General features: G+C 52.7%; 12 protein-coding genes across 12 annotated transcripts; 6 read left to right on the forward strand and 6 right to left on the reverse strand.

Annotated features, from left to right (window-relative positions):
- Window positions 1-1080: 1080 nt before the first annotated feature.
- On the reverse strand, window positions 1081-2079 carry J4E93_004547 (uncharacterized protein; the record flags this gene model as incomplete). Its single annotated transcript, XM_049342475.1, has 1 exon — window positions 1081-2079. The coding sequence occupies one exon, from the start codon at window positions 2077-2079 to the stop codon at window positions 1081-1083; it is 999 nt and encodes a 332-aa protein (XP_049200627.1).
- An 811-nt stretch (window positions 2080-2890) lies between these two features.
- Window positions 2891-3364, forward strand: J4E93_004548 (uncharacterized protein; the record flags this gene model as incomplete). The annotated part of the gene is made up of 1 exon (XM_049342476.1): window positions 2891-3364. One exon carries the CDS (start codon window positions 2891-2893, stop codon window positions 3362-3364), a length of 474 nt encoding a protein of 157 aa, XP_049200628.1.
- A 93-nt stretch (window positions 3365-3457) lies between these two features.
- J4E93_004549 (uncharacterized protein) lies at window positions 3458-4103 on the reverse strand (the record flags this gene model as incomplete). Its single annotated transcript, XM_049342477.1, has 2 exons — window positions 3458-3586; window positions 3636-4103. 2 exons carry the CDS (start codon window positions 4101-4103, stop codon window positions 3458-3460), a joined length of 597 nt encoding a protein of 198 aa, XP_049200629.1.
- A 321-nt stretch (window positions 4104-4424) lies between these two features.
- Window positions 4425-4854, reverse strand: J4E93_004550 (uncharacterized protein; the record flags this gene model as incomplete). The annotated part of the gene is made up of 2 exons (XM_049342478.1): window positions 4425-4681; window positions 4755-4854. 2 exons carry the CDS (start codon window positions 4852-4854, stop codon window positions 4425-4427), a joined length of 357 nt encoding a protein of 118 aa, XP_049200630.1.
- A 1955-nt stretch (window positions 4855-6809) lies between these two features.
- Window positions 6810-7171, reverse strand: J4E93_004551 (uncharacterized protein; the record flags this gene model as incomplete). The annotated part of the gene is made up of 2 exons (XM_049342479.1): window positions 6810-6964; window positions 7018-7171. The coding sequence occupies 2 exons, from the start codon at window positions 7169-7171 to the stop codon at window positions 6810-6812; spliced, it is 309 nt and encodes a 102-aa protein (XP_049200631.1).
- Window positions 7172-8175: 1004 nt separating this feature from the next.
- On the forward strand, window positions 8176-9657 carry J4E93_004552 (uncharacterized protein; the record flags this gene model as incomplete). The annotated part of the gene is made up of 6 exons (XM_049342480.1): window positions 8176-8182; window positions 8238-8289; window positions 8343-8550; window positions 8603-8759; window positions 8808-9193; window positions 9241-9657. 6 exons carry the CDS (start codon window positions 8176-8178, stop codon window positions 9655-9657), a joined length of 1227 nt encoding a protein of 408 aa, XP_049200632.1.
- A 415-nt stretch (window positions 9658-10072) lies between these two features.
- On the forward strand, window positions 10073-12789 carry J4E93_004553 (uncharacterized protein; the record flags this gene model as incomplete). Its single annotated transcript, XM_049342481.1, has 7 exons — window positions 10073-10156; window positions 10413-10507; window positions 10597-10639; window positions 10695-11233; window positions 11283-11544; window positions 11594-12260; window positions 12308-12789. The coding sequence occupies 7 exons, from the start codon at window positions 10073-10075 to the stop codon at window positions 12787-12789; spliced, it is 2172 nt and encodes a 723-aa protein (XP_049200633.1).
- Window positions 12790-13485: 696 nt separating this feature from the next.
- Window positions 13486-15770, forward strand: J4E93_004554 (uncharacterized protein; the record flags this gene model as incomplete). Its single annotated transcript, XM_049342482.1, has 2 exons — window positions 13486-13682; window positions 15065-15770. 2 exons carry the CDS (start codon window positions 13486-13488, stop codon window positions 15768-15770), a joined length of 903 nt encoding a protein of 300 aa, XP_049200634.1.
- Window positions 15771-18698: 2928 nt separating this feature from the next.
- On the forward strand, window positions 18699-20646 carry J4E93_004555 (uncharacterized protein; the record flags this gene model as incomplete). Its single annotated transcript, XM_049342483.1, has 2 exons — window positions 18699-19125; window positions 19178-20646. 2 exons carry the CDS (start codon window positions 18699-18701, stop codon window positions 20644-20646), a joined length of 1896 nt encoding a protein of 631 aa, XP_049200635.1.
- Window positions 20647-20940: 294 nt separating this feature from the next.
- Window positions 20941-23537, reverse strand: J4E93_004556 (uncharacterized protein; the record flags this gene model as incomplete). The annotated part of the gene is made up of 2 exons (XM_049342484.1): window positions 20941-23389; window positions 23533-23537. The coding sequence occupies 2 exons, from the start codon at window positions 23535-23537 to the stop codon at window positions 20941-20943; spliced, it is 2454 nt and encodes an 817-aa protein (XP_049200636.1).
- A 522-nt stretch (window positions 23538-24059) lies between these two features.
- J4E93_004557 (uncharacterized protein) lies at window positions 24060-25205 on the forward strand (the record flags this gene model as incomplete). Its single annotated transcript, XM_049342485.1, has 3 exons — window positions 24060-24179; window positions 24275-25032; window positions 25082-25205. 3 exons carry the CDS (start codon window positions 24060-24062, stop codon window positions 25203-25205), a joined length of 1002 nt encoding a protein of 333 aa, XP_049200637.1.
- Window positions 25206-25415: 210 nt separating this feature from the next.
- On the reverse strand, window positions 25416-27364 carry J4E93_004558 (uncharacterized protein; the record flags this gene model as incomplete). Its single annotated transcript, XM_049342486.1, has 2 exons — window positions 25416-26592; window positions 27015-27364. The coding sequence occupies 2 exons, from the start codon at window positions 27362-27364 to the stop codon at window positions 25416-25418; spliced, it is 1527 nt and encodes a 508-aa protein (XP_049200638.1).
- Between the last annotated feature and the right edge of the window lie 348 nt (window positions 27365-27712).

Consider the following 27712-nt stretch of genomic DNA (forward strand, 5'->3'; position numbering starts at 1 on the left):
TGAGAAACAAGAAGCAAACCCTAGATGCTGCTCAGACCTCGCGCCCGTTCCAAATCGAGCGCTGGCGCCTGGATGAAGTTGACGAAAGCCCATCCCATGCCACAGGGCCCACTGCTGAAGATGTGACGATCAACGCATCAACATCCATTTCTGATCGCACTATAGACCTCCGGAAGCCGCCTCCATACACACCGGCTCAAGCTCCTACGACGCTAACACCCCCGTCCATGGTCTTTCCCCTCTCTACGGACCACCTCCTTCACCTAGTTCAATACAACGTCTTCCGAGCCTTTGTCTCAAACAAGCGTACTCTAAACGCGCTTCTTACAGGGTGGACATACGATATGCCTCCTTCCCCAACCACATGTCCCATCAGCCTTCCTTACATCGACGACACGAACATCTATCCCTTGAATCCCAATATACCTCCTTCACTCTTCCCGACTCGCATCCAGCAAGAACGTTTGCACTCTTTCTGGATCAACCTCTTTCCTTTTCCTTCAGTGCGCGACAACCTCATCAGGCATGAGGGACTCTTCGATCACTGGGAGCTACTGCAGGATCTCATTGGCGAGCTCATGGGTGCTACGCCGATCCAAGAGCGACGAGGTACGCCTCTTGCTATAACTGTGTCTGACCCTAAGGTTGTGTCGACACCGTCAACCGCAGTAGTAGGACGTGATGAGGATGAGGTTACTGCGGGTCGCAAGGGACTCATTGTTTGGGGTGAGCCGTACGACATGCGGAGCTGGGAGGCTACCCCTGGCTTTCTGGCTAAGTGGTCGTGGGCCGTACAGGGATGCGACGATTTGCTTGTATCTAGTAACCGCTGGAGGTTGATGAGGGGAGAGAAACCTTTGCGTCTTCCTGTATTGGAAAATTAGTCGATACGTCGAACACGTCCCAGCGCGATTCAAGCCTGATCTACCAGTACAACACCCGATATCACGATTTCTCCATAAAGACTTTGCCCGGTAGTTAATTCAAGTACGTTCTGCTATTGCGCATGGGTGTATTCATAAGCTAGTACCATGTGTCTAATTGTACACTGAGTTAACACTGCTCCCCCTTTTCGAACGCTTACTCATCACTCGGCAATCCCACAAGCTTGAGCGAGTCGTTCCACAGCCTCTCCGCCTTCTCCACATCATAAGCATGCGGAGCATAACCAAGGGAAGTGTACTTGTCATCGCCTTCTTTGTATGGCTCCGCAACAGCGCAGTCGACGAGGTACTTGCCGCCCTTGTGCTTCCATTCTTCACCGATCGCTGCCCATACCGACGTTGCAGCACCCTGTTCGACGCTCTTCATGGTGGGATACAAATGTTCCATCCCTTTGAACGCGTCCGGGGGCATATGCTGCGTCAGCCCCGTCTGAACGAGGCCGGGATGGACGCTAGTGGCGTGTAGATGGCGCGAGCCATAGCGGCGCTCGATCTCGTTGGCCATGTATATGTTTGCTGTTTTCGACTGGGCGTACGCTACGCTGGGGTCGTAATCGCTTTTCTCGAAGTTGTAGTTGTCGGAGTCGTTGATACCGCAGACGTTGTGCGCCGAGGAAGCGAGACTGACGACACGAGATGGGTGGCTGGAGGTGGCGGCTGCGAGAAGAGCGGGCTCTAGAAGCTTGTAGAAGAGAAAATGCGACAGGTGGTTTGTGCCGAATTGAAGTTCGTGGCCATCTGCCGTAAGGCGAAAGTCGGGAATTGCCATAATGCCGGCATTGTTCACGAGTAGATGGACTTTAGAAGTCCTGGTGAGAATGGCGGCGGCGGCGGAACGTACGGAAGAGAGGTTTGTCTGGTCCATCTCGATGATGTGCATACGCGAAGGTTCGAAGATACCAGCAAGGGCGGATTGGGCTTTGCTCGTGTCTCGGGCCGTGAGGAAGAGGATGGCGCCAGTGGTGGCCAGGGCACGAGTGGTTTCAATGCCGATACCAGAAGAGGTACCAGTGATGACAATGACTTCACCCTTGAGTTTGTTCTCAAGGTTCTCGTCTTTGATGATCTGCAAGGCTGTTGGGCGCGCATCGCCAGGGCCATTCGGCTTAGCATGAGCTTCTTCGTAACGAGGCATTCTTGTGTTGGTGGGATGCTGGGAGGGATAAAGGTAGAGGATATGACTTGGGTAGATGCCGTAAGCTGGATTGATAAGATCTTGAGGGATAGGATTCTGAGTTTGGACGGAAGGAGAGGCAAATGAATCATTTATGTACTCAACTCACCCAAGCTCTGTACGCGATATCCTGGGCTCATTCGTAGACAGCATTACCCAAGAAAGACAGGACTTACAAACCACCGTATGCTTTAGCATGCTTTCTCGGCGATAAGCTTGAATGAAGGCTCACACCGCCGCTTCATATCGGCATTTGGGCTTAGTCTGGAGGTGCGGCACATACGAAATGTTGATTGAAAGGAGACTCACCATTTGGGCTGCGTGGATGCCTAGGCTTCAAGCTGCGAGCTAGTCTGAACATGGCGATAATGTCATCGGGTGGAGCTGGAGCTAGACTGAAGATACGGCCGGGGAAGCTCCGTGGCTCAAACGCACCTAGGCCGAAACGGGAGAAAATGTCATCGCACTCTGTTGTAGACCCTCAACGGAGGTCTTGGAAGGCGGTACTCGAGATGATATGATCTTCTTGTTCAGTAAACATCACCAAAGAACGGCGTTAAGTCGTGGACTTACGTGTACCGCCGCGAAGGACTGTTGGCGAATTCGTGGTACCCAGGTAGACAGTCGCTGATGCTACGTGCGAGACATAAGTAGGCGTCAAGCGCAACCCAATATACAGTCACCACCTCCACTATCTTCCACTATCTGACATAATACCACTGTCTACACCTCCATCTTCAGTTCCCAGAAAACTCCACCACAGTCCTCCAATATGGCCCTAACTCCTTCCACAACCAAACTCCGAGAGCAGATTGAGGCAACAGCTCGGGCCTTCTTATCTGCCTTCGAAGAAGGCGCAACTCAGAGCAACGCTTCTATCATCAATCGCGACGTCACAGCCGACTGCACACGCCACCTACTTCCCGCATCCGTACCCAAAGCTTTCGGTCTTGCAACCGACTCCTTTTTCGACACGACCAGTTTCCAGGACGTCTTCGGGAATGACATCAAAGTATTGTTGTTCAAGGATAACATCATGTCGAATTTGATCATTGACACGGAGGCGCGCCGCGCTGCTTTCACGGCTAAAGCCGACGTGTATGTTAGGAGTAGTGGAGAGACGTACACTTCTGAGGCTGCTTGGTTCTTGTATTTGAATGAGGATGGATCTAAGGTCAACAAGGTGGTTGAGTTCTGCGAGAAGGACGCCCTATTGAAGATGGCAAGCGATGTTGCTGCTGCCTAATGAGTGTGGAGTAAATACAGGCTGGAGGCTCGATAGTAGATAGAGACCAATACTATCTCTTGCAGCCTTGCTGACGCGATTTTGGACCGACATTCAAGACTTATCCAAACTCGCGTACACGAATTTCTCAAACTCGGTCAGGAGCTCGACAGCCTTCTCATCTCCGGTTGGTACAAGCTGAGAAAGATACACGCCGGCGACACCGTTGCTGAGGTCGATCCACTATAGTTTGATGATAAGCCAGCGTCCACATCCATAGTTGGAGACTTACCCAGTAGCAATTCGGGAAGCCCGACCAGGTGAGCGGGTTTACTCCGCGTCGTCCCGGTACTGCAGCGATGTTGATCAAACCTCCAATCCCAAAACTGACAGGGACGTCATCTGGGACAGTATTCCAGATAGCGTTACGGGACGGCAACGAGTACTCGGCTGGATCATCGAGGCCCTTGGGTGTCGCGAGCTGAGGCTGGAACATCTCCTTGACAGACTCGGGCCGGAGCAACTCCCCTGTCAGGACACCTTGGTATATTTTGAGCAAATCGTCCACAGTTGCGAATAGACCGCCCCCTCCAAAATCTGCCTCAACCCTGTCCGGCCAGTAAGGCTGCTTCTGTTCCTGCAACCTCTCATCCACTCGCTCCCAGGTCTTGACCTTTCGAGCTCGGTCGGGATGGAAAGTAGCGTCATTGGCAGACACGACGTCAAAAATATGGCGTTGCATGTACTCGCCCAGCTTCATGGAGGTGATTCGTTCGACCAAAACTCAAGCCCAGTCGATGCCAGGCGAATACATCCATCGTTCACCGGGTTCAAACACGAGAAAGTGGTGGGGGAACTTCTCTGCCTATAACGCTTGGGGGTAAGCTAATGGTATTGGCGAGCGGGGTAGGCCAGCTTACAACAGATGTGGGAGGGCCAGGCAGTGGCTTGCCGTGTAGCTCATCGTAACGGGTTAGGAGCGGATCCATGAATGTATAAGCCATGCCGCTCGAGTGCGTCAACAGATGCCTGGTTACCAACATGTTAACAAAACGTGGTAAGCCCTTCGACATATCAAGACTTACCGGAGGGTGATGGCCTTCATTGCGGGCCTGAAGAGGGCTTCATCATCTTCATTGAAACCGGTCAGAATCTTCGGATCTTTCCACTCGGGCAGCACTTTGGCGATATCGTCATTCAGGTTCAGTAATCCTCTCTCGACGCATTGCATTACAGCAATTGTAGTCACCAGCTTGGTGGAAGAGGCGAGCCAATGCACACCATTGGACTCAGCGTCGTCGGATTCCTTTTCGAAACACTTCATGTAGCGGAAAGAACCTTTTGATCACGTCTGGTTAGCAAAGCAGAGATAACGCAAGAGACAAAGAAGGTGGACTCCTAGGTACCATACCATTTTTGCTGGTGGCGCCAAGTGTAACTGGGGGGATAGGCTGCTTGTCTTCTTCAAATCGACGACGAAGAGAATTGAAGGTTTTATCGAAAGAGGCCATAGTGGGAGGACGTTCTCGTGGTGAGAAGAGGAGTTGATTCTTCTTTATCTTCATGAGAAATAGCAGATTGCTGCCGAGTCTTATACTGTTCGTGAGCTTCATTAGTTTAGTTCCTTGCACACAGCCCTTGGCATTGCACAAGTGGCTATTGAACTATTGTGCGGAGGTATGCTAGTAATATGGGCCCGATCACTAATCTAGGCCAGAATGCACCCACGGTCGGCGACATAGGAAGCATGGAATCAAGAACAGCTTCAGATGCACCAGTGCCAACGGGCATCCTATTGGTTCTTTGTCCAGATAGCATTAAATGGCGAAACGATCAAGCGGAGCGAAGGATCTCATCGGCCTAATGACTCACACCAGAGCTTGGCATGAAACAGAAAGTTGTAGGAGCGGATCAGCTGAGAGATGTTAGTGATGATATTCAGATATAGACAAGACTGCCAAGCGATAGGGCTCTTACTCATGCGCAGCAGCGGTGGCGGCCTGGAGGTGAGGTTGAATTTTGTCGAGTCGCAGTTTTATCTCTTCTGCAGGCGTAGATAGTACGGCTCATTTGATCGTCCTGGCCCTCCTTGGCGTAAGCATCTGCTCTAGTTGATCCATTCCGGATGGCAATTAACTAGGATTACGTCAGTGGTTGACTGGTGTTTCATTGTTGACGCGGTAGCTTACTCCCCAAGATCGTCAGTCTCCATGTACTACAATACGATCTTCTATTTCATGTGAAGAGTGGGTGCCTGGTGGTTAAGCAGGATCGTAGGCTGCTGGCTTTGGATCTGCGTTGATAGAGTGTTGAAGTGCAGTAGAGCGGCTTTTCCAGATTATGTGTAGTATCTGGGGGTGTTAATCTGCCATGAATAGTGATAGCTAATCATGTATCTGCTTCTGAGTTGCAACGCACCACAATGCATGTGATCCTGTGTACGTCGACGGGTTAGCTGATGACGGAGAGCCGCAGCCGAATTGACTATCCCTTTTCCGTCCAAGCACCAAACCACCAACGGCCCGGGAGATCGACAGAGCATCGGCAAAGCTTCGCTCGCGTTCGCCCATCACGCACCAGCACGTCGCCAACATTGCTCCTTCCCCCCCTCACGATGCGCGTGAGCCCCCGGGTTCTCCTACGCCACCATCAACACCCACAAGCATGCCACCACGCGCGCGACCCCGTCACCGACCCTTGACCATCGCAACCATCTGCGGTACAGCATCGCTCATCCTACCCACCGTCACGCTCATCCGCCTCTACACCATCGCGGCGCTACCTGTATACTCGCTCGTCTATGTCGGCTTCATCAGCGGAATAACTTTTCTCTTCTATGGCTACGACAAGATGCAGGCGCGGAATCTGGAGTGGAGGGTCAAAGAAGTGACGTTGCATACATTGGCGATGGTGGGAGGGTGGCCGGGAGCATTGGCAGGCATGCACTACTTCCAGCATAAGACGAGGAAGGTCAGGTTTCAGGCTGTGTTCTGGGGGATCGTTCTAGGCTGGGAGGGTGTCGCGTGGCTAGTGTGGAGTGGTGGGGTACAGGTTGGATGATGAGCAGATCGGAACAAGTCTAACAAGACGACGGGGACATATTGCATTAGGGATATGGAAGACCGTTACGAGAGTCATATCGGTCGTGGGAGTACGGCCCAAACCTGCCGGGATGGCATACAAGGAAAAGGCCACCGTGAAAGGAGCCACAAAGGAACCACCAAACGCCTACCGAGGGGTATGCCCAACTTTTCTCCTCCGCTATCGTGTCGCTACTCCATTTTCGTCCGGACGTCCCTCTGAATCGTCTCCTTGGATGCGATAACCCACCCCCGAAGACACTCGAGCAATGCCCTCAGACACGCTTTCACCACCTCCTAGTGGAACCGGTCCGAGATCTTCTTCGATACGTCCTTCGTCTGGTCCCAGACTTGGGTCGCCGCTCGGACTGTACAAGAAAGAGGCATTAGCGACCGGTGAGCGGAGATGTGAGTCTATCAGCGCTTTCACCAGCTTGCTCTCCAATGGGGTTCTGCATGGCGCCGCCCGCGAGGTTGCTGATGCCCTGCTTGAGGTTCTTGACGTCTTCCTGGTCGGAGGTGGGGAGCTTGTTGATCTGGTCTGGGAGATGTCAGTGTTTGCTGGGTGGTATTTGTAAGTATGGAATGACTCACCCTTGGCCATGTAGGACATCTTGTTCTCGCCCATGGTTTGGAGGGCCTGCTTCTCCATTTTGCGCTTCATCTCCGGGGAGATTCCGAAGAAGTAGAAGTAGCCGGCGGCCATGGCGATCAAGCCAGCGAGGATGGTGAAGATGCCGATAGCCATAGTGGAATTCGTGCGGTTGCTCGTTTGGGTGAAAGGGTTGTATGGAAGTCGGTAGTGTAGTGCTGCTGTAGAGGAGATTTGGCAGAATAAAGAAGTGATGTGCGTCGTGTGGTGGGTGTTCGTCGATCAAGGCCCAGATTATGTAGACGGGAGGGCATGACGTAGGAATTCCACATGCAAACCTGCGCGCCTTGCGACTGCGGTACCAAACGAGCGGTTCCTTCTTGGCATGAACTGGGTCCTACTTGCTGTGGCGCATGCATTCTGAGAACATTGAAATGGTCGCGTCTTCAACTGCAGCAGAGTTATATCGCGTATGCAACTGTGCATTGTCTGGTGGCCGTTGGTGTCGGCATACTAGAACAGACCATTAGGGATTATACGAAAACTACGGACTCTGTCGTACTAGAAGAGAATCTTACTCTTCGGCTTTTAAGGATATGATTAAGAAGCTGCGAGCAGATAGATGTCTATGCTTCGCGAGTCAAGTGACAGTGACAGGCGCCACACCCTTTTGAACCTGCCTGACGCGTGTATACTGCAGCAGAGCGTGTATGTAATCTCCGTCCACTCATCTAATAGTACATGGTAGCATCGATCTGTCTTCAATTGAGCCTGACAAATGTGGCATGGAGAAAGCGTTGAGGAGCTGCTGCTAGGTTTTGAGCCATCCGCTGGCGCTGCGCCTCAAACCCTGGAGGCCGCGAGGCGGACACGAACATCGAATGCGCCTGCCCCACAGCCAGGCTAGGTACTACTCCAGCAAGCCTTCCAAGACGCTCGTCCTTTGTTGCTGACCCGGTCCAATTCCGTGCCTCCTTTTCACGACTTTCCTTTGCAGCCTTGCCTTTTCTTCCTAAGACAGCATTGCTACCTAACTGTTGTTTCTTACCCCTCACCCACCCCACCACCAGCTGAACGCGCCTGATAGGCACCCCAAATCTCACCCTCAGCCTGAGACGACGCTCGCGGCAGTCGTATAACTGCTTACCAGCTCGCCCATCATGAGTTGTACTTCCCTCTCTGCGGTGCGCATTGCGATATCCAGGACTGACTGCTCGTCTAGTGACAAACATGCTCAACAAGCTGCACGGCCAGCCCGACAGCTATGATCGCAAGTCTGTACCCTGCTGCCCTGCGCCCCGACGTGTGCTGAACATGCCATTCACAGATCACGATACCGCTTCGGAAAGACACTCGGCGCCGGAACCTACGGTATCGTCCGCGAAGCTGACTGCCCAGAGGGCAAGGTCGCTGTGAAGATCATCTTGAAGAAGAATGTGCGCGGCAACGAGCAGATGGTGTACGATGAGTTGGAGATGCTGCAGCGCATGAAGCATCCTCACATTGTCAAGTTCCACGATTGGTTCGAGTCAAGGGTATGCGCGATACGGGTCCCTTCTGCGGGACTGTGGAGCTGACACCTACCAGGACAAGTACTACATTGTGACCCAATTGGCGACAGGTGGAGAGCTGTTCGATCGCATTTGCGAAAAGGGCAAGTTCACAGAAAAGGACGCCGCTGAGACAATCCGACAAGTACTCGACGCAGTTAACTACCTCCACAAGAACAATGTCGTTCACAGAGGTATACTCTCCGTCTCGAATGCGACTACAGAAGCTAATTACTGAGCAGATCTCAAGCCAGAGAACCTGTTGTACCTCACACGCGACGCGAACTCCTCCCTCGTACTTGCGGATTTCGGTATCGCCAAGATGCTTGACTCGAAGAGCGAAGTCCTGACCACCATGGCTGGCTCATTCGGATACGCTGCTCCTGAGGTCATGCTCAAGAAGGGTCATGGAAAGCCCGTCGACATGTGGTCCATGGGCGTCATCACATACACACTGCTTTGCGGATACTCGCCATTCCGGTCAGAGAACCTTGCGGACCTGATTGAGGAATGCAAGAACGGTCGCGTCATCTTCCACGAGCGCTACTGGAAGGAAGTGAGCCCGGAGGCCAAGGAGTTCATCAAGAAGCTCCTGGAGCCCAACCCAGACAAGCGACCAACAAGTGAAGTACGATGAAGCAGTCAGGGTCTGTTGGAATGCACTAACAATACTAGGCTGCCCTCAAGCACGTTTGGCTCAGCGGAAGCACTGCTACCGACCACAACTTGGTGCCAGAGATCAAGGCGTACGCGGCAAAGGCCCGTCTCAAGCGCGGCATCGAGCTCGTCAAGCTTGCCAACCGTATCGAAGCGCTCAAGATGCAAGAAGACGAGGAAGAGGATGTACCAGGCGAGGCAGACGTGCCCGCCAACGCGCGCGAGGCTGCCGGCGAAGCCATTGCATCGCATTCCGAGGACAAGAGTTTGGCAACCAAGGAGAACGCAGACACAGGCAAGGGACCTGGACGCCTAAGCAGAATCGCAAAGGGAGCCATCTTCCGGGAAGTTGTGCTGGCCAAGGTGCGCGAGATGAAGGAAGCGGAGGCGCGAGCAGAGTTCGAGAAGAAGGCGTCGGAGCCGGCGCAGAAGTGAGAGAGAAGTTCTGGACGACTTTCCTTGTTTCTGGCGTGATCCTACAAACATGTTGAGTTTGCTGCAGTATTAGCGGAGGTCTCGTTTCCCAAGTATACCCCTGGAAGATAGCGACCAGGCCCCACTACCTAGAAACAGTTGATTGGCTGAATGACATTGTTTGAAGCGTGATGCTGCAAGTCCAAGTGTTTACCATTTGCCGTGAGCATAGTGTGGTGGAGGACGCATCTGGTGATGCAAGCGGACCGTGCGCGGGTGCTTGGCAAAACTGGGAAGCCTAGATTGAACACTGCGGCGCGTCCACCGGGTTGACGACGGAACGCGCATTTCACTGCACCGCCGCCACGATCCCTACAAGCCTCGAGACGCTCGGCAAACCACTCAGTCCGACTACGCGATCACGAATCAACCGGAAATGGAGAGCGCGGCCAAGCGCAAAGCCGCGAGTGCTGCAGCGGGCGACCACGACGGGCGCCCTGCGAAGCGACAAAAAGGGACGGTACGTGCAGGCTGTGGTGGTGGGCGATGCATCGCTGGGCGTGTCCTGGAGATGGATGAGGCGTGATGGGCGCGTTGCGGGATGCTCCTTAGTCCACCAGCGCGACACCTGGGGGGTTCGACGACCAGGCCATCACCCCGTCGGCCCCTCATCAATCCCTCAACACCACGCGCGCGCCGGCGATGCAGTCAGCCATGGGGGAAATCTGCTCAAATAACAATGGGAACAATGCTGACAGGAGACCGCTTCCGTGCAGGCCGAGACGCCCAATTCCCGATCAGAGACGGTCGAGTCGACCACGACGGCAGGCTTGAAGTTCCTCGACAGCTTGAAGCAGGCCAAAGACAAGACGTACGTGACGCCCTCCTCACGCCTGTCACACCCGCAGCTTCCATACTCCCCAGTGTGCGAACGAATGAACCCCCACTGACAACTTGCAGCGGACGCCCCATCGCCGTCCACTTCCTCACTCTTCCAGACAAGGTATGTCCCCATTGCGCTCCCTACATAGGTATGACCCACTGACAATTGCATGCAGGCCGAAGTGCCCGACTACTACGAATTCACGAAGCTGCCTATCGCTATTGATACCATCGAGAACAAACTCAACAACGGCGAATATGCGTCCCTAGCTCAAGTCGAGAGCGACTGCAAACGATTGGTCAACAACGCAAAGGCCTTCAACGACAAGAACTCCGTCATATACCAAGATGCCGAGCGTCTACGCAAGACCGCCTCCAACTGGATGGTCAAGCACAATCCCGCCTACCGTGACGGCAACTATGTCGCAACAGCCACCCCGATCCCAGGCGAAGACAACTCCACCCCGTCGAAACCTTCCCCCCGCGTCACCTCGACCCCAAGGACCGCCCACGCACATACACCCGCTACGCAAGACACGGCCGACCGCCCTCGACGCGCGGCCGCCATAGCGGCATCGGCTACACCAGCACCGTCAAAGTTGCGACAGTCAGCGTCTGCTGCGCTGGAAGAGGACGACGACAGTGCTGATTATGCAGGAAAGACATTCCAGCAGGCACAGGAGCAGATTGTGAGGGAGATTATTGATTATGAGGAGTAAGTGGCATGCTTCGTACCAAAATACCACCCAGCTAACGCCCTTCAGCCAAGGACTGCAGATATTCCTACCCTTCCAGAACCTCCCATCGCGCAGCTTGAAGGACTACTACCAGCTGATCAAAGACCCCATGTCGCTGGCCGCCATACAGAAGAAGGTTCGCGGAGTAGTGGGACGCGAGGCTCCGACAGGCCACACGTTGTTCAAAAGCTGGGACGCTTTCGAAGAAGCTTTCAGTCTGATTTGGAAGAATGCTCGTATCTACAACGAAGATGGTAGCGACATCTACAACCTCTCTCTCGAGCTGGAAGTACGTATACTGTCTGCATGCCCTCATACATGAGTACTGACCGGCGTAGGAAATCTTCAACAAGAAACTCGAAGAAGCCAGATCCAAAGTCAGCGAGCCAACGCAACCGAAGTTGAAGCTCAACATGTCCAGCGCCGCAGCGGCACCAAAACAGCAGCTCAAGCTCAAGCTGAAGCCGAGTCCGGGATCAGAGCGTAACACTCCAAGTGCTCGCGATTCTGCGACGCCCGGCGTCATTGTTGACAACGACGCCCTTCAGCGACAACAACGACATGTTCTTGACAGCGTGGGCAACCGATTATCTCAGCCTCCACCTGGAAAAGCCGCGACGCCAACAGCACCTGCCAATCCGTTCACTGGACCGAGAGGTGGTGCTTCGTCGATTGCACCACTCTCTGCCGCCCAGAACAAAACCGCAGGATCCCCGCCCGCCGTCAACGGTGTCAAGCAAGACGTCCAATCCCCTGCCCTGAGTGCCATCAGGCCGGCCAGCACCGCACCAGATAGCCAGGCTGCCCGACTCAGCGTTCCAGCGCAGACTCCACATCCGAGCATGGCCCCTCCACAGAGTGTGTCTCGCCAGGCCAGCGGCAGTCCACATCCGAACGGTATTGGGCTGCAGAATGGAAATCACGTTCCCTCATTCCAGACGCCAACTTACTACGCGCCTCCACCAGTTGCCCGCGTGGACAGTTTCAGAAAGGTGCCGCTCAAGAGTAAGTGCAGCACTGCCGATTCAAGAATCTTCCACTAACACACGCAGGCGTCGACGAAGCATTAATACCCAAAATCACACTCAACACCCACCCAGCGCTCAATCCGTCGAAGCCATGGTCTACTAGCATAATGGCAAACAAACAGAAGACCATGTATAGTGCCACAATGGTCGTCGCACCATCCAACTCTTACATCCAAGTTGTACCCAAGGTCCCCATTGCGCTCACAAGCCGGATGTACCGCCTCTTCGTCACCGTGAATGGCAATAAGACACTCGAAGCAAATCGTGTTCCTGTCACAGCAGGCATCAACGGCACAAGCCCAAGTCCCAGCTATGAGGGTGGTAAGAAGAAGGGTGAACCCTTGTTCGAAGCGAAACTCGTCGCTGGCGTCAATCGTATCGAGGTTGAGATCGTCGCGGAGAAGGAGCGCAAGGGTCAGCCCGAGAGCGGCACTGCAAAGAAAGAGGATGTCGAGATTGAAAAGTGTACAATCTTCCTACACTTGCCTCGGCAACCGACGAATTAGGCATCCGACGTTTTGGACAGGACAGATCCTGGATACAAATGGTTGGACTCGCTAGCGTTATGGTTGGACGCTCATATTGTTTCTTGAATGCCTGGGGTCCTGGCGTTTACCATGGCGACATCAGCATCAGGATAACAGGAGTTACGGTGCTTGCTTGCTTTTATTTTATGGCGGTATACCTGAGATTGGAGCGTGTTGTCAAGCTGGGAGAATGGGAATGGGATAACAGAGGTTTGAGACTATGGTGAGGGAGGGAGCGCGATGTAGATTCCGCGTTGTAAGAATAGGGCCTTTGTCGAGAAAGACGTGCACATCTGCTTGGTTCCTTTGAAACATATCAAATATTCGAAGTATGTAACTTCGTGCAATGGGCTATCGAGCGTGCATGTGGTGCGTTGACATCTTCAGCTATGCGCCCAACAAGCCTCATTTCCTTGCCGATATGCATATTTCGGAAGCCAAGTAAGAACTCGGACTAATCATTTAGGAGAAAGGTGATGATATGTATGCAGTCAGCACAATCATGCATCTGCAGCTTCGGAACTCCACACGCTTACCGTGGTCCATCCGAGGATACACGACAGCAGAACAGAACATAAAAAGGAACGGGAACTCTACATACACTCCAAGACCCAAGCGATAACGTTTCTCCTCTTCCCCACAGTCTCGAATTGCAAACACACAAGACACACAGCCATGGCCTCCACATCCCCTCTATCCTCGCCAGCGACCACCCAAGCTCGCCCCAAACCAGGCCTCCTCCTCGTACACCCCCGCCTCCACGACCCCACCCCGACTAATGCCGCTACATTCCTCCGCTGGACGAAACTGCATTTCAGAGATATGCTCAACATACCCGACACGGGTTCCGGTCACGTCACTCAAGACTTGCGGTTCGTTGCGCCGGATGGCGATGACGGGTATACACATGACAAGCCGGAACAAGAATCAGGAGAAAGAGAGGGAAAGGGCAAGGGGATGATGCCGAAATCGAAACCGAAATACCTCTACACGTGTCTGGTGGATGACATTGCGTGTCTGCAAGGAGAAGCATACATGGGTGTCAGTCGGAGACTGAACTTGGAAAAGAGCAGGAAGTTGGAGGAGGGGGAGGTGGGTGTGGGGTTTCTGGAGGAGGAGGGAGAAGGGGAGGAGAAGATGGTGTTTGATATCGTGGATGCGGAGTTTGCTGTTTATGAAGAAGTAGGGGGATTGGGAGGTGAGATGCCGTTTCAACGTCTCCCAAAGCATCTCACTTCGCGAGGGGGCGCAGCACCGAAATCTGTGCTTGTTGCTGTGTATATCGATGCTCCAGCTGTGGTTGGAATGGAGAGAGATACTGTTCCACAGACTCTTCACGACTCTCTCCTTGCTCGTTTCAAGGCTGTTGTTCCGCCGGCTCTTAAGCCGTACTCGTCGTTGTATAAATGGGCGGGGGTGGAGGCGCAGCCGGATTCTCATCCGTTGATTGGTAAGGATGGGAGGGGGGAGTGGATGGTGCTGCTTTTGTTGGTTGATGAGGAGGGGGAGACGTTGGTTAGAGGGCATGCTGTTATGTTGGTGGAAGGCTGGGTTGAGGAGGAGAGGGGCAAGGTGGGGACTGGGAGGATTGATTTTGGGGTTTGGGATGGGGAGGTCTTTATGGGTTGACTGGGAAGGCCTTCGTTATCTGAGTCGAATTGGATTGGCTGAGAGGCTGGTGGAGGGTGTAGGTATGCTTCACAACCCTCCAATGTGTGCGTTATGCCAGATGAATAAATAGAGTGCGCCTTCGACTCAGACTGCGGACTGGTCCTTCGGGCAGGTCATTGAGATGGTACTTAGGTATACGGTATGATTGCGATAGCTTTGATGTTACGTTATGCCAGATGATGACGCCTTGCAATATGGTATCCGGCTGTCTTCATTTAGTGTTGTAGATATCACCGATGCTCAATATACAATGCGCGCAGGAGGTAGGACGTGAAGTTTAGTTGTGTTGTGAGCCCGTGGATCCCTGAGCGTCGATCGTGAGGGGTGACATCACCCCGCATCAACGGAGCTACCTACACACCGCTGTGAGCACAAACCCGATGCTTTAATCATTCCCCCTTTCCACACCCAACACTGAAGTCTGCCCAGGGTCCTGCAACATGTCGCCGATATCGGAATCCCATTCAGTCTTGTCAAAGACAGAGAATGGGGTCTTTGATGTCACGCCAAAAACTGATTGGCAAAAGTCCGCGTTAGTCGCATGGAGCCCAGCCTCGAGATATCACATACTGACACCAAGTAGCGTTGAGCGCAATGCGCTTCAATCGCCTCTACTGCGTCTACCCCGCGAACTGCGCGATCTTATATGGACCTTTACCTTTACGGGAACTGCAAAACCCGCGTGCAAGGTTTCCCGATACTCTCCATTCAGCGTCCTCACCGTATGCCGACAAATCTACACCGAAGCTATCAGTCTGGCGGGTCCATTCCTTACCTGGTCTTTCATCTGCCTGCGAGACTACGAATCCTTCTTTTGGGACATAATATATAGTGAAGGACCAAAGCACAAAATTCGCCTCGTACACTCCATACAGATTGGCGTCGATCCTTCGGATCTATACATGCTAGCGCAGATAGTAGATCCGGGTACTGACGATGATGTGGATGATGAAACGGGCGAATACCGCCCCACGCTCCGTGCTTTCGAGAATCTAACACATGTGGAACTACTACTGTCCGCTACGGGATTCTTCCAGGATTCTGATGACGAGGACGACGAGGAAGCTGAGGAGACTGAACCAAACCGTTATGAGAGCGAGTATATCGAGGAAGCCAGAGTCAACTTCACCAAAACTATGGAACGGAAGCTTCCTAGTGTGCGTGTAACGTACAAGGACTTCGATGACAGCTCGGCAATGAAAAGGTTCTGGACAACGCAAGACCCCAGGGAGTTGATTCTGCGGACGTCCTCTGGTCGGCGAGAACAACAAACGGCTTTGGAATCTTGACTCATCGCATAGAGTGTTTTCTCTTATGTCGGCTCCTTGGCGGAATGGAAACGGGCAAGACTAGCGAGGCATCGCAAAAGCAATGGCAGAATTCGCTTCCTCCCGCACATCCTGGCCTCGTGTTCATGACCGCGGGAAAGGTCTTGGGTGCGCGCTGTCCTGAATGTGGTGGCGATTGGTCATGTTCGATCGCAGAGCTGCCCAGACACAGTCTCGCCGATCTCGATAGAGTTGTCAGAAATACTAGTTGGGTTCTTCTCGAAAGATCTGGAACGCATCATAGATATTCGTAGTGAATGATAGCACGTAGTTGGCATGGACGGCAATGATGAGTACATCATGAGATCTCACCTCAACAAACCATGACAAGCTGTCGCTAGAGTACTTGGTACGCATCAATGACCTTCTTATGCTCCAACCGAGGCTTCCGCTGGGTGATTCTTTACGTTAGTCGTGCGATAGAAACAAGCTTTCGGTTCTGGATGAGCGAAGACACGGCTGAGCGCTGAAAAGTTTGCAAATAACGTATGTGCGGGCAGGCCTGGAAAGATATTCTAGTCTCGCGACGGCGTTCCTCTCAAGTCCTCGAGAGCAAAGGTCTGACATGTGAACAAACAGTAAACTCATTGTCATGATATCGTTCGTCCGCAAGTAGGCGAAGTATACGAAAACGGACTCCGACTGTTGCCTGCCACAGGGCCGAGGTAGAGCAACGCGGTAGAAACGACGGCTTACCAGGTCACCGGACACGACATTGCAGTAGCAGCGGGAGCCACAGCTGAGGCTCGTCGTATTTCCATGGGCCTAGCAGAGGCCAAGCTTTCGTGTCTTGCTGAGCGGACTTGGCAATCTGCAAGCCAACATTGAACGAGGCGACATTCTCGAACAGCATCGGTGAGACCAGAATGGAAAAGTGCCGCAGAAGTCCCATCTAGTCCTTCGCTACTGCACACTGACAGCCTCAGCTTATCGGACTTGAGAAGATGGCGGCGCCATTACGAAGACAGCGAAGCAACACGATGGTAGCAGAGACGACGTGGAACTTTCCCATGCAGTGTCAACATTTGCATGATACGAGTCTATTGGAAAGCTGACATTGGCTTGTACGAATGCCTAGAGAGACACCAGAGGCGATACTGCTGACAGGGGTGTGCTGGGGAACAGGGTCCCCGATTTAGTATCACCCTTCTCACGTGTTCAAGTGCCGTCGCGGGGTGGTCTCGCAGGGGTAAGCGGATGGATGTTGGATTAGCGGGGAATTTCCCATGCTAGATATTTTCCGACGCTGTGCCATAGTCGAGCTCAGCTCGGAATCAATTGCGAAGTAGGTGTGAAGGACAGACTCCACTCTGGTATAGCGGTTGCATGATCTTGCTACTGCCAGTCCGCGATCGGGCCAGAGTGGGGGTCTTCTCGTTCCACCATGTGCTGATTTCAGCGTGGTGCGACAGCTGTTCCAGACAATGATTGCTGCGTACCCTATGTGGAGGTGGTAGTAAAAACATGGCATTGAGTGTTGAGGCTTGACATTGCGCGCAAGGCTATCGACAAAATCAAACACTCATCGTTCTCAGATGCTTTTTGTTTTGTTTCTTGGGTCAACTCTAGTTCGGCGACGCAATTGTTTTGGCGGATCGTGACGGGAAGGGATTTGAAGCTTGTACACGCGATGGTACGACTTGACCAATGGTGAAGCTGTGTGACGAAAAGGGAAGACACGAGCCGTGCATTCGGCATGCATGAATTCCGCGCTGATGCTGCATTACGGGGTAGCTGAGGTTAAGCTGTGGAGAGGCGTGGTGGCTGGGAGGGCTTCGAATGACAGGCTGAGCGATCTCCACGCCAAGGCCGACGGGCGCTAGTCTAGCGCCGATCGCAGCTTGGTCACAGTCCAGACCTCCCTTTCCGCAGCCGCCCTTCAAACTTCTCCGCTTGCGATGAACACACACACAAACAGCACCGACACACTGGCAAGCAGTCCCCCGGACGCGGAACTGCTATTCCTGGACCGACTGGGCCCCCAAACAAGCCTGGCCAAGTTGACCGGTCTCTCGCGTGCCACGATGAACTAGCGTTAGCGCTTCGCAGCTCACACGCTGGCAACAATGTTCAGCCCTAGCAGGGCGAGACTGTTACGAAAGTTTTCATGGAGGGCCTGAATCGTGTTGACCGCTCGTACCCAGCCGTCGTCTAGGCATGTAGAACGCCAGCCGTAGACGACGACCTTTCTGACTACACCTTTCCGAGTTGAGACTCTCGGACTTCCCGAAACAGAACCTGCAACTCGTTCGTTGTCCACTTGGCCTACCGATATCAGTCACGTGTTTGTGGAGAGGAGCAAGGAAGACCTGGAGTTCTCGTGGTCGAGAAGATCCAGATGAGTCAAATTTGAGTTCCGCATCACGTACTCGTATGCACGATTCGGAGATTTTGATTGAGTTCATTCCGCACTTGTAATTGGAGTAGTCACTCATGGTCTTCCTCCAACATGGCCTAGTCATCCTACTGGTCGCCAAGTCTGATCAGCTCTCGCTCATCGCCTAGCTCTTGCTTATACCAAGCCTCTCAAGCCATGTCTAGGCATGGATCCCATATTTTCGGCCTTTCCAGGCAGTGGCTTGAAGCAGACTGAGATATGGTGAATGTCGACACACCCAGGCAACAGTAGCGAGAACGCCGAATGGCGTCTCATGCCGGCCCTAGACTTCCCATCCCATGTTTGTGGGAGTACACTGGCCACGTTGAGGGATGGTTGGGTCTGCGGTATGGCGGAATACCTTGAAGTAGGCGTATTCGAGACCTTTTAGTTCATGTATGCCATCAGATGTAGATGTATAAAGTGCTCCAAGACGCCCGTGTACAACAGAGCATCAGCCCAGTTCACTCATATCTGCTCATCTCCTGATCTTCATCCGCCTTCACTACGCCATGAAGAACTATCTTTCCATCGGAGTCGCAGCCATTTTGGCATCACAAGCCTTTGCTGGCGACGACGACTGGCTCAGCCCAGTCTACAAGCAGATCTTCCAGAACCCGCTTCCTATTCCCCAGGATAAGGTCAAGTCCTACACCTACCGAAATAAGACCACAGGGAATGAGATTGACTACTACGAAGTCGATGTGAAGCCATTTACACAACAAGTCTACCCCGGGCTCATGCCCGCTAACCTTGTTGGGTACGATGGAGTATCACCTGGGCCTACTTTCCGCATGACCAAAGGTCGTGAAGCCATTGTCCGTTTCAAGAACCACGGCCCCAAGGCTCTTTCGGTGCATCTTCATGGTTCATACAGCCGAGCACCTTTTGACGGGTGGGCCGAAGACACTACAGCAAATGGTCAATACAAAGACTATTGTGAGTACCGACTGTCACTGGCATTGTACCACATGAAAGCTAATACTTCCAGACTACCCCAACAAGCAGAGTGCGCGAACCCTGTGGTACCACGATCATGCAATCCATCACACTGCCGAGAACGCCTACTTCGGACAAGCAGGCTTCTACATTCTCCATGACCCCGCTGAGGATAGACTGGGGCTTCCTTCAGGCTCATACGACGTTCCTCTGGCACTGGCTTCAAAGCAGTACAACAGCGACGGCACACTTTTCGATCCTAAAGACGAGACCGATTCCCTCTGGGGCGATGTCATTCACGTCAACGGCCAACCATGGCCCTACATGAAGGTGGAGCCCCGCAAATATCGTTTGAGGATGCTCAACACAGCCATTAGCCGTGCCTTCAAGCTCACTCTCGAGGACCCTTCTGCCAAGAAGATTCCATTCCATGTCATTGCCGCGGACACTGGTCTCATGTCGAAACCTGTGCAGTCCGACAACCTCGAAATCTCAATGGCTGAACGCTGGGAGATCGTCGTCGACTTCAGCGCATATGCCGGAAAGAACGTAACGATGAAGAACGCCCGCGATGTGCAAGCAGACGAGGACTACAACAGCACTGACAAGGTCATGCGATTCGTCGTCGGTTCCTCCGTCTCCAGCACCGCCGGTAACGGCGCTCTCCCAGGCTCTCTGCGCACAGTACCTTTCCCACCCAAGAAGAGTGGCATCGACAGGAGCTTCAAATTTGGACGCACAAACGGACAATGGACAGTCAACGGCGTCACCTTTGCCGACGTCAACAACCGCATTCTCGCAAAGCCCCAACGCGGCGCTGTCGAAGTCTGGGAGCTTGAGAATTCATCCGGCGGCTGGAGCCATCCCGTTCACATCCATCTCGTCGATTTCCAGATCCTGAGCCGCACCGGGGGCAAACGAAGCGTTCTTCCCTACGAGCGGGAAGCCTTGAAGGACGTCGTCTTACTTGGCACCAACGAGAAGGTTACAGTCATCGCCCGCTACGCCCCATACGACGGTGTATACATGTTTCACTGCCACAACCTCATCCACGAAGACCACGACATGATGGCTGCTTTCAACGTCACCAGCCTTGCCAACTTCGGCTACCCCGAGACAACCAAGTTCATTGACCCGATGGAGGAGAAGTACCGCTCCAATAATATCAATGACTACGACGACAAGCATATCGATGAGAAGTGCGCTGAGCTTGAGGCTCTAGAGGCTTACACAGAACCTGAAAAGGTTGAGCAGGCGCTTGTGGAATACTGGGCCAACGGAGGAAAGGGACCTAGCACGCTAGTCACCAGCACTCGACCAGCTTCTTCATCATCGTCGTCCTCGCCTGCTACAGATGCTGCCTCCTCTACAACGGTGCAGACGGTTTCTACACCACTGGCCATAGTTGCTGCTGGAGCTCCTTCTTCCTCTCCGACAATAACTTCAGCGCCCAAGACAACGACTTTAAGTACGAAGAGGGATGACAAGAAGACATCGACATCGTCCACCAGGAGAAGATAGAAGAGCATTGAAGTTTCAGGCGTCGCTTTTCTTTTTGTACATAATCTTTCAAGGCGTTCTAGAGGCAGGTGGGATACATATCATGACGACACGACATTCCTTATATAGCGAGATCATTCAATGATATTCTCTTTTTCACCACAGCAACACCCCTAGTCTGACAATGTGAGCATGTAGCCCGTGCGGTAGAGGCGATAGTGATTTCATGGAATGGTGTATGCTTGTTTACCACACTACCACTTGTCCCTAGCACTCGGCCGCGAAGAAGTGATTTGTTCGGCGCCCTACAAAAGGCTATCCGTAGCGCCCCTCCAGAGCTCTACTCACGATCGCCCTCTCGCCCCGCGCAGCATGAAACCTAGAGAGGGCGTTGAACATCCTGCTCTCCTCTTTATTCCCGCCAAAGTCCCAATTCTTGTACAAATTCTCAGCAGCAGCAGGTCCCAGATTGTTTGGGTCAATGCGACGTCCACCGTGTGCGAATATGTCGCGGCCACTGAAGAAATTCGCTGCACTCCAATACTCGCCGATCTGGGGTTCCTCTTCCGTGTTCACTAGATCCGCAATGCAGACGTCGCCTGCCCATGTCTTTTCGCCCGGTGTAGTTTCCATGGGACGCATGTAGTGCTTCTGCATGATGTTGAAGACCTCACGTAGCTGGTCCATTCTCTTCGCTGGGAGACTTGGCTGGCGCTTGCGTAGTTTAATTTCGTTGGCGGCAAGGGTCAGGATTCGGAGAACGATAGTCAGAGAGAGAGTGGGCTTATTCTGTTCTTTCAGGAAGTCGTTCTCGAAAACAGGGTCGCTACGAAACATGTCCAGGATGTCCCGGAGGATGTCGCTGCAGAGGAGGACGAGCTTTGGTGTGCAGAAGTTGAGATTAATGGCGTCCGCCTCGAGCCATAGCATAACGGACCGCAAGATTGGGACAGGGTCCCAGATATTGTCGAATTTGTGGAAAAAGAGCCTATGGTACGTCCATCCTTCGGGCGAGAGTGCGTCAGCTGGCCAATTGAACAGCCGTATTCGCTCATGTTCTTGTTTTTTGTCGCCAAAACTATTTAAAAAGCGACGGGTCGACTCATCGACTTTCTGTAGCGTTAACGGAGCCTCGCGCATATTAAACTGATCTTCTAATACGGAATCTAAGTGGGAAGGGCTCTGGAGAACTCTGCTTCTCAGGAGACGTTTTCCGATCGTGCTGATCGTACGGTATGAGTGGCCATTGATCGCATCAGTTACACCGTACTGGAGAAGTTCAAGCCGTCTTTGAGCCTCCATAATGTCCTGCGGTATCTTCCCATAGAAGAGTCGTTCCAGATCCTGACGTTGCATGAAGAACTCCAGATCGGGGAAGTGCGGAGCATCAGGGAACAGCTTGCAGCATATGTTGTACAGGTGAGCGACGCTCAGTACATGACTATGATTGGCGTCGTGTGAAATTGGGAATTTGCGCACCAACGATCTCATAACATATATGTAAACGCCACATCTTAGACGGTGGCTGCGCATGAAAAGGTTCTTTTCCTTGACGAAGGGGTTGCCTGGACAAAGCGGATCCAGTTGTGTCGGTATTCTTATGTCACGGTCATTCGGACTGGTTATGAAGCTCTTCACGACTCCTTGTAGAAACAGGGCGACTCCGTCATTGAAGAAACTCTCTTTGAGGTGTAACACGAGCGTCTCAAGCGAATCAAAGTCTTTGCCTCTATGGACGTCGACAAGACTATTAGGATGCGTTTTGATTTCTTGGATGAGTGTGGACGCCTTTGTCACTTCTCGTCGTAAATCCTCGAGCGGGTCCCCCAAGGAATCCTTGGGAAGATCATTAATTTCGAGTTGGATCTGCATAGCAAAGGTGAGCCAAAATGGTATTGCCCGTTCCTTATCCATGCATCGAACGCCGCGGGTTAATTCATCCTCCGGGATGTTATGTAACAACATCGGAATTCGGCGGAAAACGTAAAGCACTGAAGCCATATCCCGCGCACCGAGAACGTGAGGGTGCATGTCTCGATGTTTGTGTTCCTCACTGAGATTGTGCACCAAAACCGCCCCTGGGTGTTGCGATTTAGGAGCCAACTGAATGGTGTCGAGGAGCAATTTCAGGCCATTGTACACAGGGTAAAAGCAAAGTAAAGATTTTGCATCGGAGGTCCCTACTATATCAGAAGGCAGGATGAATTCGTCGAGGTCGCTCTCATCCTCGAGTTTCTCTGGATAAAGCTCCCTAAAAAGGAGCAAAGCCGGTAGGCACCAGACGGGAAATAACTCCGCGGGATACTGAGGCGGACGTGATAGACTTTGGTCGAACTCGTATTCTTTCTGTCGCACGATTGCGATCGCGGTATTCGTGACGAACGCTTTGGTCATCAAATCAGACTTTCCTGTCCATCGCTCTAAGACATATTTCCGAATCGATTGCATTTCTTTCAAGAAACCTTTGATTTCAAGAAAGAAGTCTTCCTCTACATTCGCGTCGTCCAAACTAATCTCCACTGCTGGGACAGAAGGCAAGTCGTCTACGATCACGGGCTGATCATTAGACTCCTCGTCGTCCTCGGTGGTATCCTGCAAAGCCAGTTTGGAGAAGCCTAGTTCTATTGCTGTCGCCCCCGAGGAAGTGGTCTTTTCCTTCGTCCTTTCATTGTCCGGCTTGCGTATATGCGGTCGCAGAATGTCTAGTATCCTTTGGAGGCGCGAGGAGAAAGCGTCATGCTGCTGGTCCGCGTTCGTATCGCAACTCTTAAGTCGATACCAGGCCGTCACCTCCCGCCGAAACCGAATAGCTCGAACCAAGATCGTACGTATAAACGGTGGTATAGATACCTTCTGAGGATTTTTCACGATACATTGAGCCATTGGCTCAAAGTCACGCTCGCAAACCTCATGATTGTAAGAGTTGTTGGAAGGCGTCGGCACAAACCCGCATTTCCGGGAAGCCTTCAAAAGATATCCAGCGATGTACTTAGTGTCGCGCTTGTATTCGCTGCGATTGTACTCGGCTTCTGGCGGCAACACCATGTTGGCAGTTGCTGCCGATGTATGTAAGATGAGAGCGCAGTGGAATAAGTAGATGTTACTGTGGGTGTTCTGTGGGTGTTCACAGATTGTCGCTACCCGGGTTTCCAAGGCTGCATGCAGGTGTGGATGACTCAGATGAAATGAAATAGTACAAGTAGCAACCACGGAAATAGGTTCCTAACTCTCAACGGACTAGGAAACAAGGAACAAGAAATACGAAATGTAGATGCAGCGTGTAGATAGTGGAGTGAACGTCTTCGGATGACGCGGGTCCGCGGCGAGGATTCCAGGGCCAATGCCAAGGCGTCAGTGCAGACCGCCATGCGGAGACCCCAACCAGAGTTTCGAATTGTGAGCGAATCCAACCCCTTCATAGCCAATTCACCAAAATGACGAATCTGGATATGCTGCTGCTCAAAGGAGCCTCTGCGAGTAATCCAGAGGAGGGTCTCCAAGAATTGCGCTACACAATCTTGACCGAAGGCATTCCCGCCAACAGCGAGGGCATGGTATGTTCTCCACACTACCCCATGCGATCATACTGCGCATGGGCGCAATCTAGAACCGCTCAATGAATTCTGTATACTAATTTCTACCGGTCCAGTCCGAGCTGCGCATATACATTTGGCTCATCCTGCTCAACGCGCCTCCTCTCCGCACCGACGTATACCTCGATCTCGTTCGTCAAGGAGCCTCTCCTGCGCACGCCAAAATCCAAAACGATACCTTCCGCACCTTCCAAGGCGATCCCCTCTTCCGACGACGCGTCACTCAGAACAGCATTACGCGTGTGCTCAACGCCGTCGCGTGGAGGCTGAACGATGCGCACGAAGCACGCGTCAATGGTTGGCAGTCCCCACCAACACTATCCGAGTTCGGCGGTAGCCCAGATACCTCAATGATGTCGCGGCATTCCCTCACTGCGGGTACGCGTACAGAAGCGTCGACTACGAACGATGCTGAGCAGATTGGTTACGTGCAGGGCATGAATGTGCTCTGCGGACCGTTTCTGTACGCGGCGAGGAGTGAAGTCGAGGCTTTCACGGGCTTCGAACGGCTCATTACATACGAGTGTCCGGGCTATGTGAGGGGGTCGATGGAGGGTGTGCACAAAGGTCTCGCGTTGGTGGACAGGGTGCTAGAGGTGGTCGACCCCAAGCTATACGGCCATCTTATGGCACACCACATGGAAGCCAAGATCTACGCTTTCGCATCCGTACTCACCATGTGCGCGTGTACACCCCCGTTGCCAGAGGTGCTACAGCTCTGGGACTTCCTTTTCGCATACGGACCACATCTGAACATTCTGTGCATTGTGGCTCAGTTGGTTCTGATCCGAGGGGACATCTTGAACAGCCCGAGGTGAGTACACTCTTCAAACACATCTAAAGCAGGACTGACGTATTTATAGCCCCAATACAATCCTACGCAACCTGCCTGGTCTTAACGCTCAGAAGATTGTCGCCGTGGCTATGAGCTTCGCCGGCAAGATACCTGAGGACATGTACGCTGAGATCATCAACCACGCAAAGTGAGTTGGCGTAGAACGGGGAGACTGAGATATGACACTGCGGTTACGATGTATGATACGACCTAACGATTAGATGATACCCATGAGAGATAGCTTGCACACAGCAATGTATGAATGTTATGATTAAACCCCGATTCTTCTAGTTGTGAAGCTGTCGAACACCATGTGCATGCGAGTAAATGCGGGACTGCTGTTACTACGATCACTGCAACGCTCATGGAATGTCAGCATCATCGTCATCCCCACCAAAGCCAAAGCTGAACCCTCCGACTTCTTCCTCCTCGTCTCCCTTCGTCAGCTGCTCCCACTTGCCCTTTCCCTTCTTCCCCCTCCTTTCCAGCTCCGCGAGGCCCTCCTCCAGCAACTCGGGGTGTTGTTCCTGCAGCCTCTCGACGAAGAGCTCATATGCACGATCGCAAACGTCCTCCTTGAAGCCACTTACTTCGCCGCGCTGGTCACGCAGGAAGCCTAGTACATCAGGCAATTTCTTGCGGGGTACAAAGTTCTGCGTCAATGCGAGGCTGTCTTCGAGATTAAGTACAAGGTGAAACCAGCCAGACGGTACGTGAAGTACTTCGCCAGCGTAGCAGATGCCTTCTTTGCAGCCGGGCGTTTGGCGGGCGAGTTCATGGAAAGTAAGCATGTACTCTGCGATGCTGAGCGGAGAGGTGATCTCGGATTGATCGTCGCTGACGATGACACCGGGTGGAGGTTCGATACCTGGGCCGGCGGGGAACATCAGCCAGTACTTGCTGCCTGTCAAGACTGCATTCCATGCCGAAGTTGCGTTTGGGTCTTTGTGGAACGTAGAGCCGCTGCGCTTCGGACCCATGATCATCCATCGGCAGTCGGGTCGGTGTTCGCCTAGGACGCTGAAGAGATCGTCGCCGAAACATGTTGGGCTCCAGTATGCGGCTTCTTTGGAATGTGGTGCCGCTGTGATGTCTACACCGGTCTTCTCGGCGAATGCGCGATCAAAGAGGTACAGGGGCGACTCGTCGGCGTTGTCGTGCATGTAGGACATGTACTTCTTCATGGGCCAGTCGACTGCTTCTGCGCGGAATTTGGTTTCTGGAAATTTCTCTAGGAGGTACTCTGGTGTCCAGGTACCGTATACAGGCCATTGCTTGACGGGTGTAGTGAGCACGAAGGGCTTGTCCACCCAGGTCTCGGCGTACTCTTCGTATGTCAGATCTGATAGTCGGGCTATCTCATTTTGTTTCGGGATGTTGACCGCGTAGGAGTTTAGTTCTGTGTGGGCGCACTGAAATGGTCGATAAAGAGTGTCTGAAAAGAGATTGGTACATGATATCGAAGTGACGTGTGCTCTGGGAATCTTGAGGTAGGTCGCCCGCCATGTTCCACGCCACTCAAAGTCTTCAGCTGGGGAGCTGTTTGATTGTTAGCGTTTGATTGGAAAAAGTGTGATTGTCTGGCATTCAACGCAAGCAGACAAGTGATGCATATTGAGCCTAGTATAAAGCAGAAGCAACGCTCTGTTTCGCTGAGAAAATGCAGTCTCGTATATACCACGATTTTACGCATGATAGACTTGAGCAACAATCTAATATTTGATCCCGGGGAGAAATAGGACGCCCTGCACTGATCTTGTGTCCTGCACCTCCACGGCCGAGGCGCGGTCAGGCGTGCAGGCACAGTCATACCGATCTAAGAAGGTTTAGAAGGAACGCCTTCCTTTGCATACACCGCCTGACCGAGTACATGACTGGAAGATGACTGGAAACGTAGGAATAACTGTATACGAAAAAGATGGGGAATGCAACATATTATGTGTAGCAACCGTGGTACTCACCTTACGAACAAAGCCCGCCATAATTCGTCCAACCTCGTAAAGGCATACAGAGCGCGACATGTACTTCCCAAGCGTATCAGGACGTCAGCTTCGAATGACTCAAAGATGTGGCTCAGTAGTTCATCGGGTAAGCTGGCGAACAGTCCGCATCTCGATTTGATATTCTCGGGCGCAGTATACGCATTTCCGGCCGGCTTGATACCCAGAGGATGCGAGGGGACTGCGATCGCCGCCGCCGCCACATCATCGTCGTCGCTCTCAACGTCTGTCGCCACAGAAGTCTTGACTCTTTTTGAAGGTCGTGATTCGACAGTGGCAATGCCGGGGTGGTCCAGAATGCCGGGCGCCATGTCAAAGATGGACCGGGCACGATGCTTGGTGTTTGCTCAGCGCAGACGTTTTCACGGCTGCAAATGATCTAGGAGGCAAACCAAGGGTGAGAGAACAGAGTCATAGGCTGAGACTGGAACGAGCCAGTGGAAGTGAAGGCGGACCTAGGTGGGAGCCGTGGGCGCATTTGAACTAGCGTGCTTTTGGCACTAGCACACTGCTGAGATTTTTTGTGGCCGACCTCTTAAGCCAAAAAGCGCCCACCTTCTCTGTCCCTCCATCACCAAATCCACCACACAACCAATACACACACTACCCTAGATACCCGTTTGATTCTCTTGCAGAGGATCTGGTATCTAGCTTTTACT

This window comes from Alternaria ventricosa, assembly GCF_023758065.1.
Source record: "Alternaria ventricosa strain BMP 2768 chromosome Unknown scaffold_6, whole genome shotgun sequence".
Lineage (NCBI taxonomy): Eukaryota > Fungi > Ascomycota > Dothideomycetes > Pleosporales > Pleosporaceae > Alternaria > Alternaria ventricosa.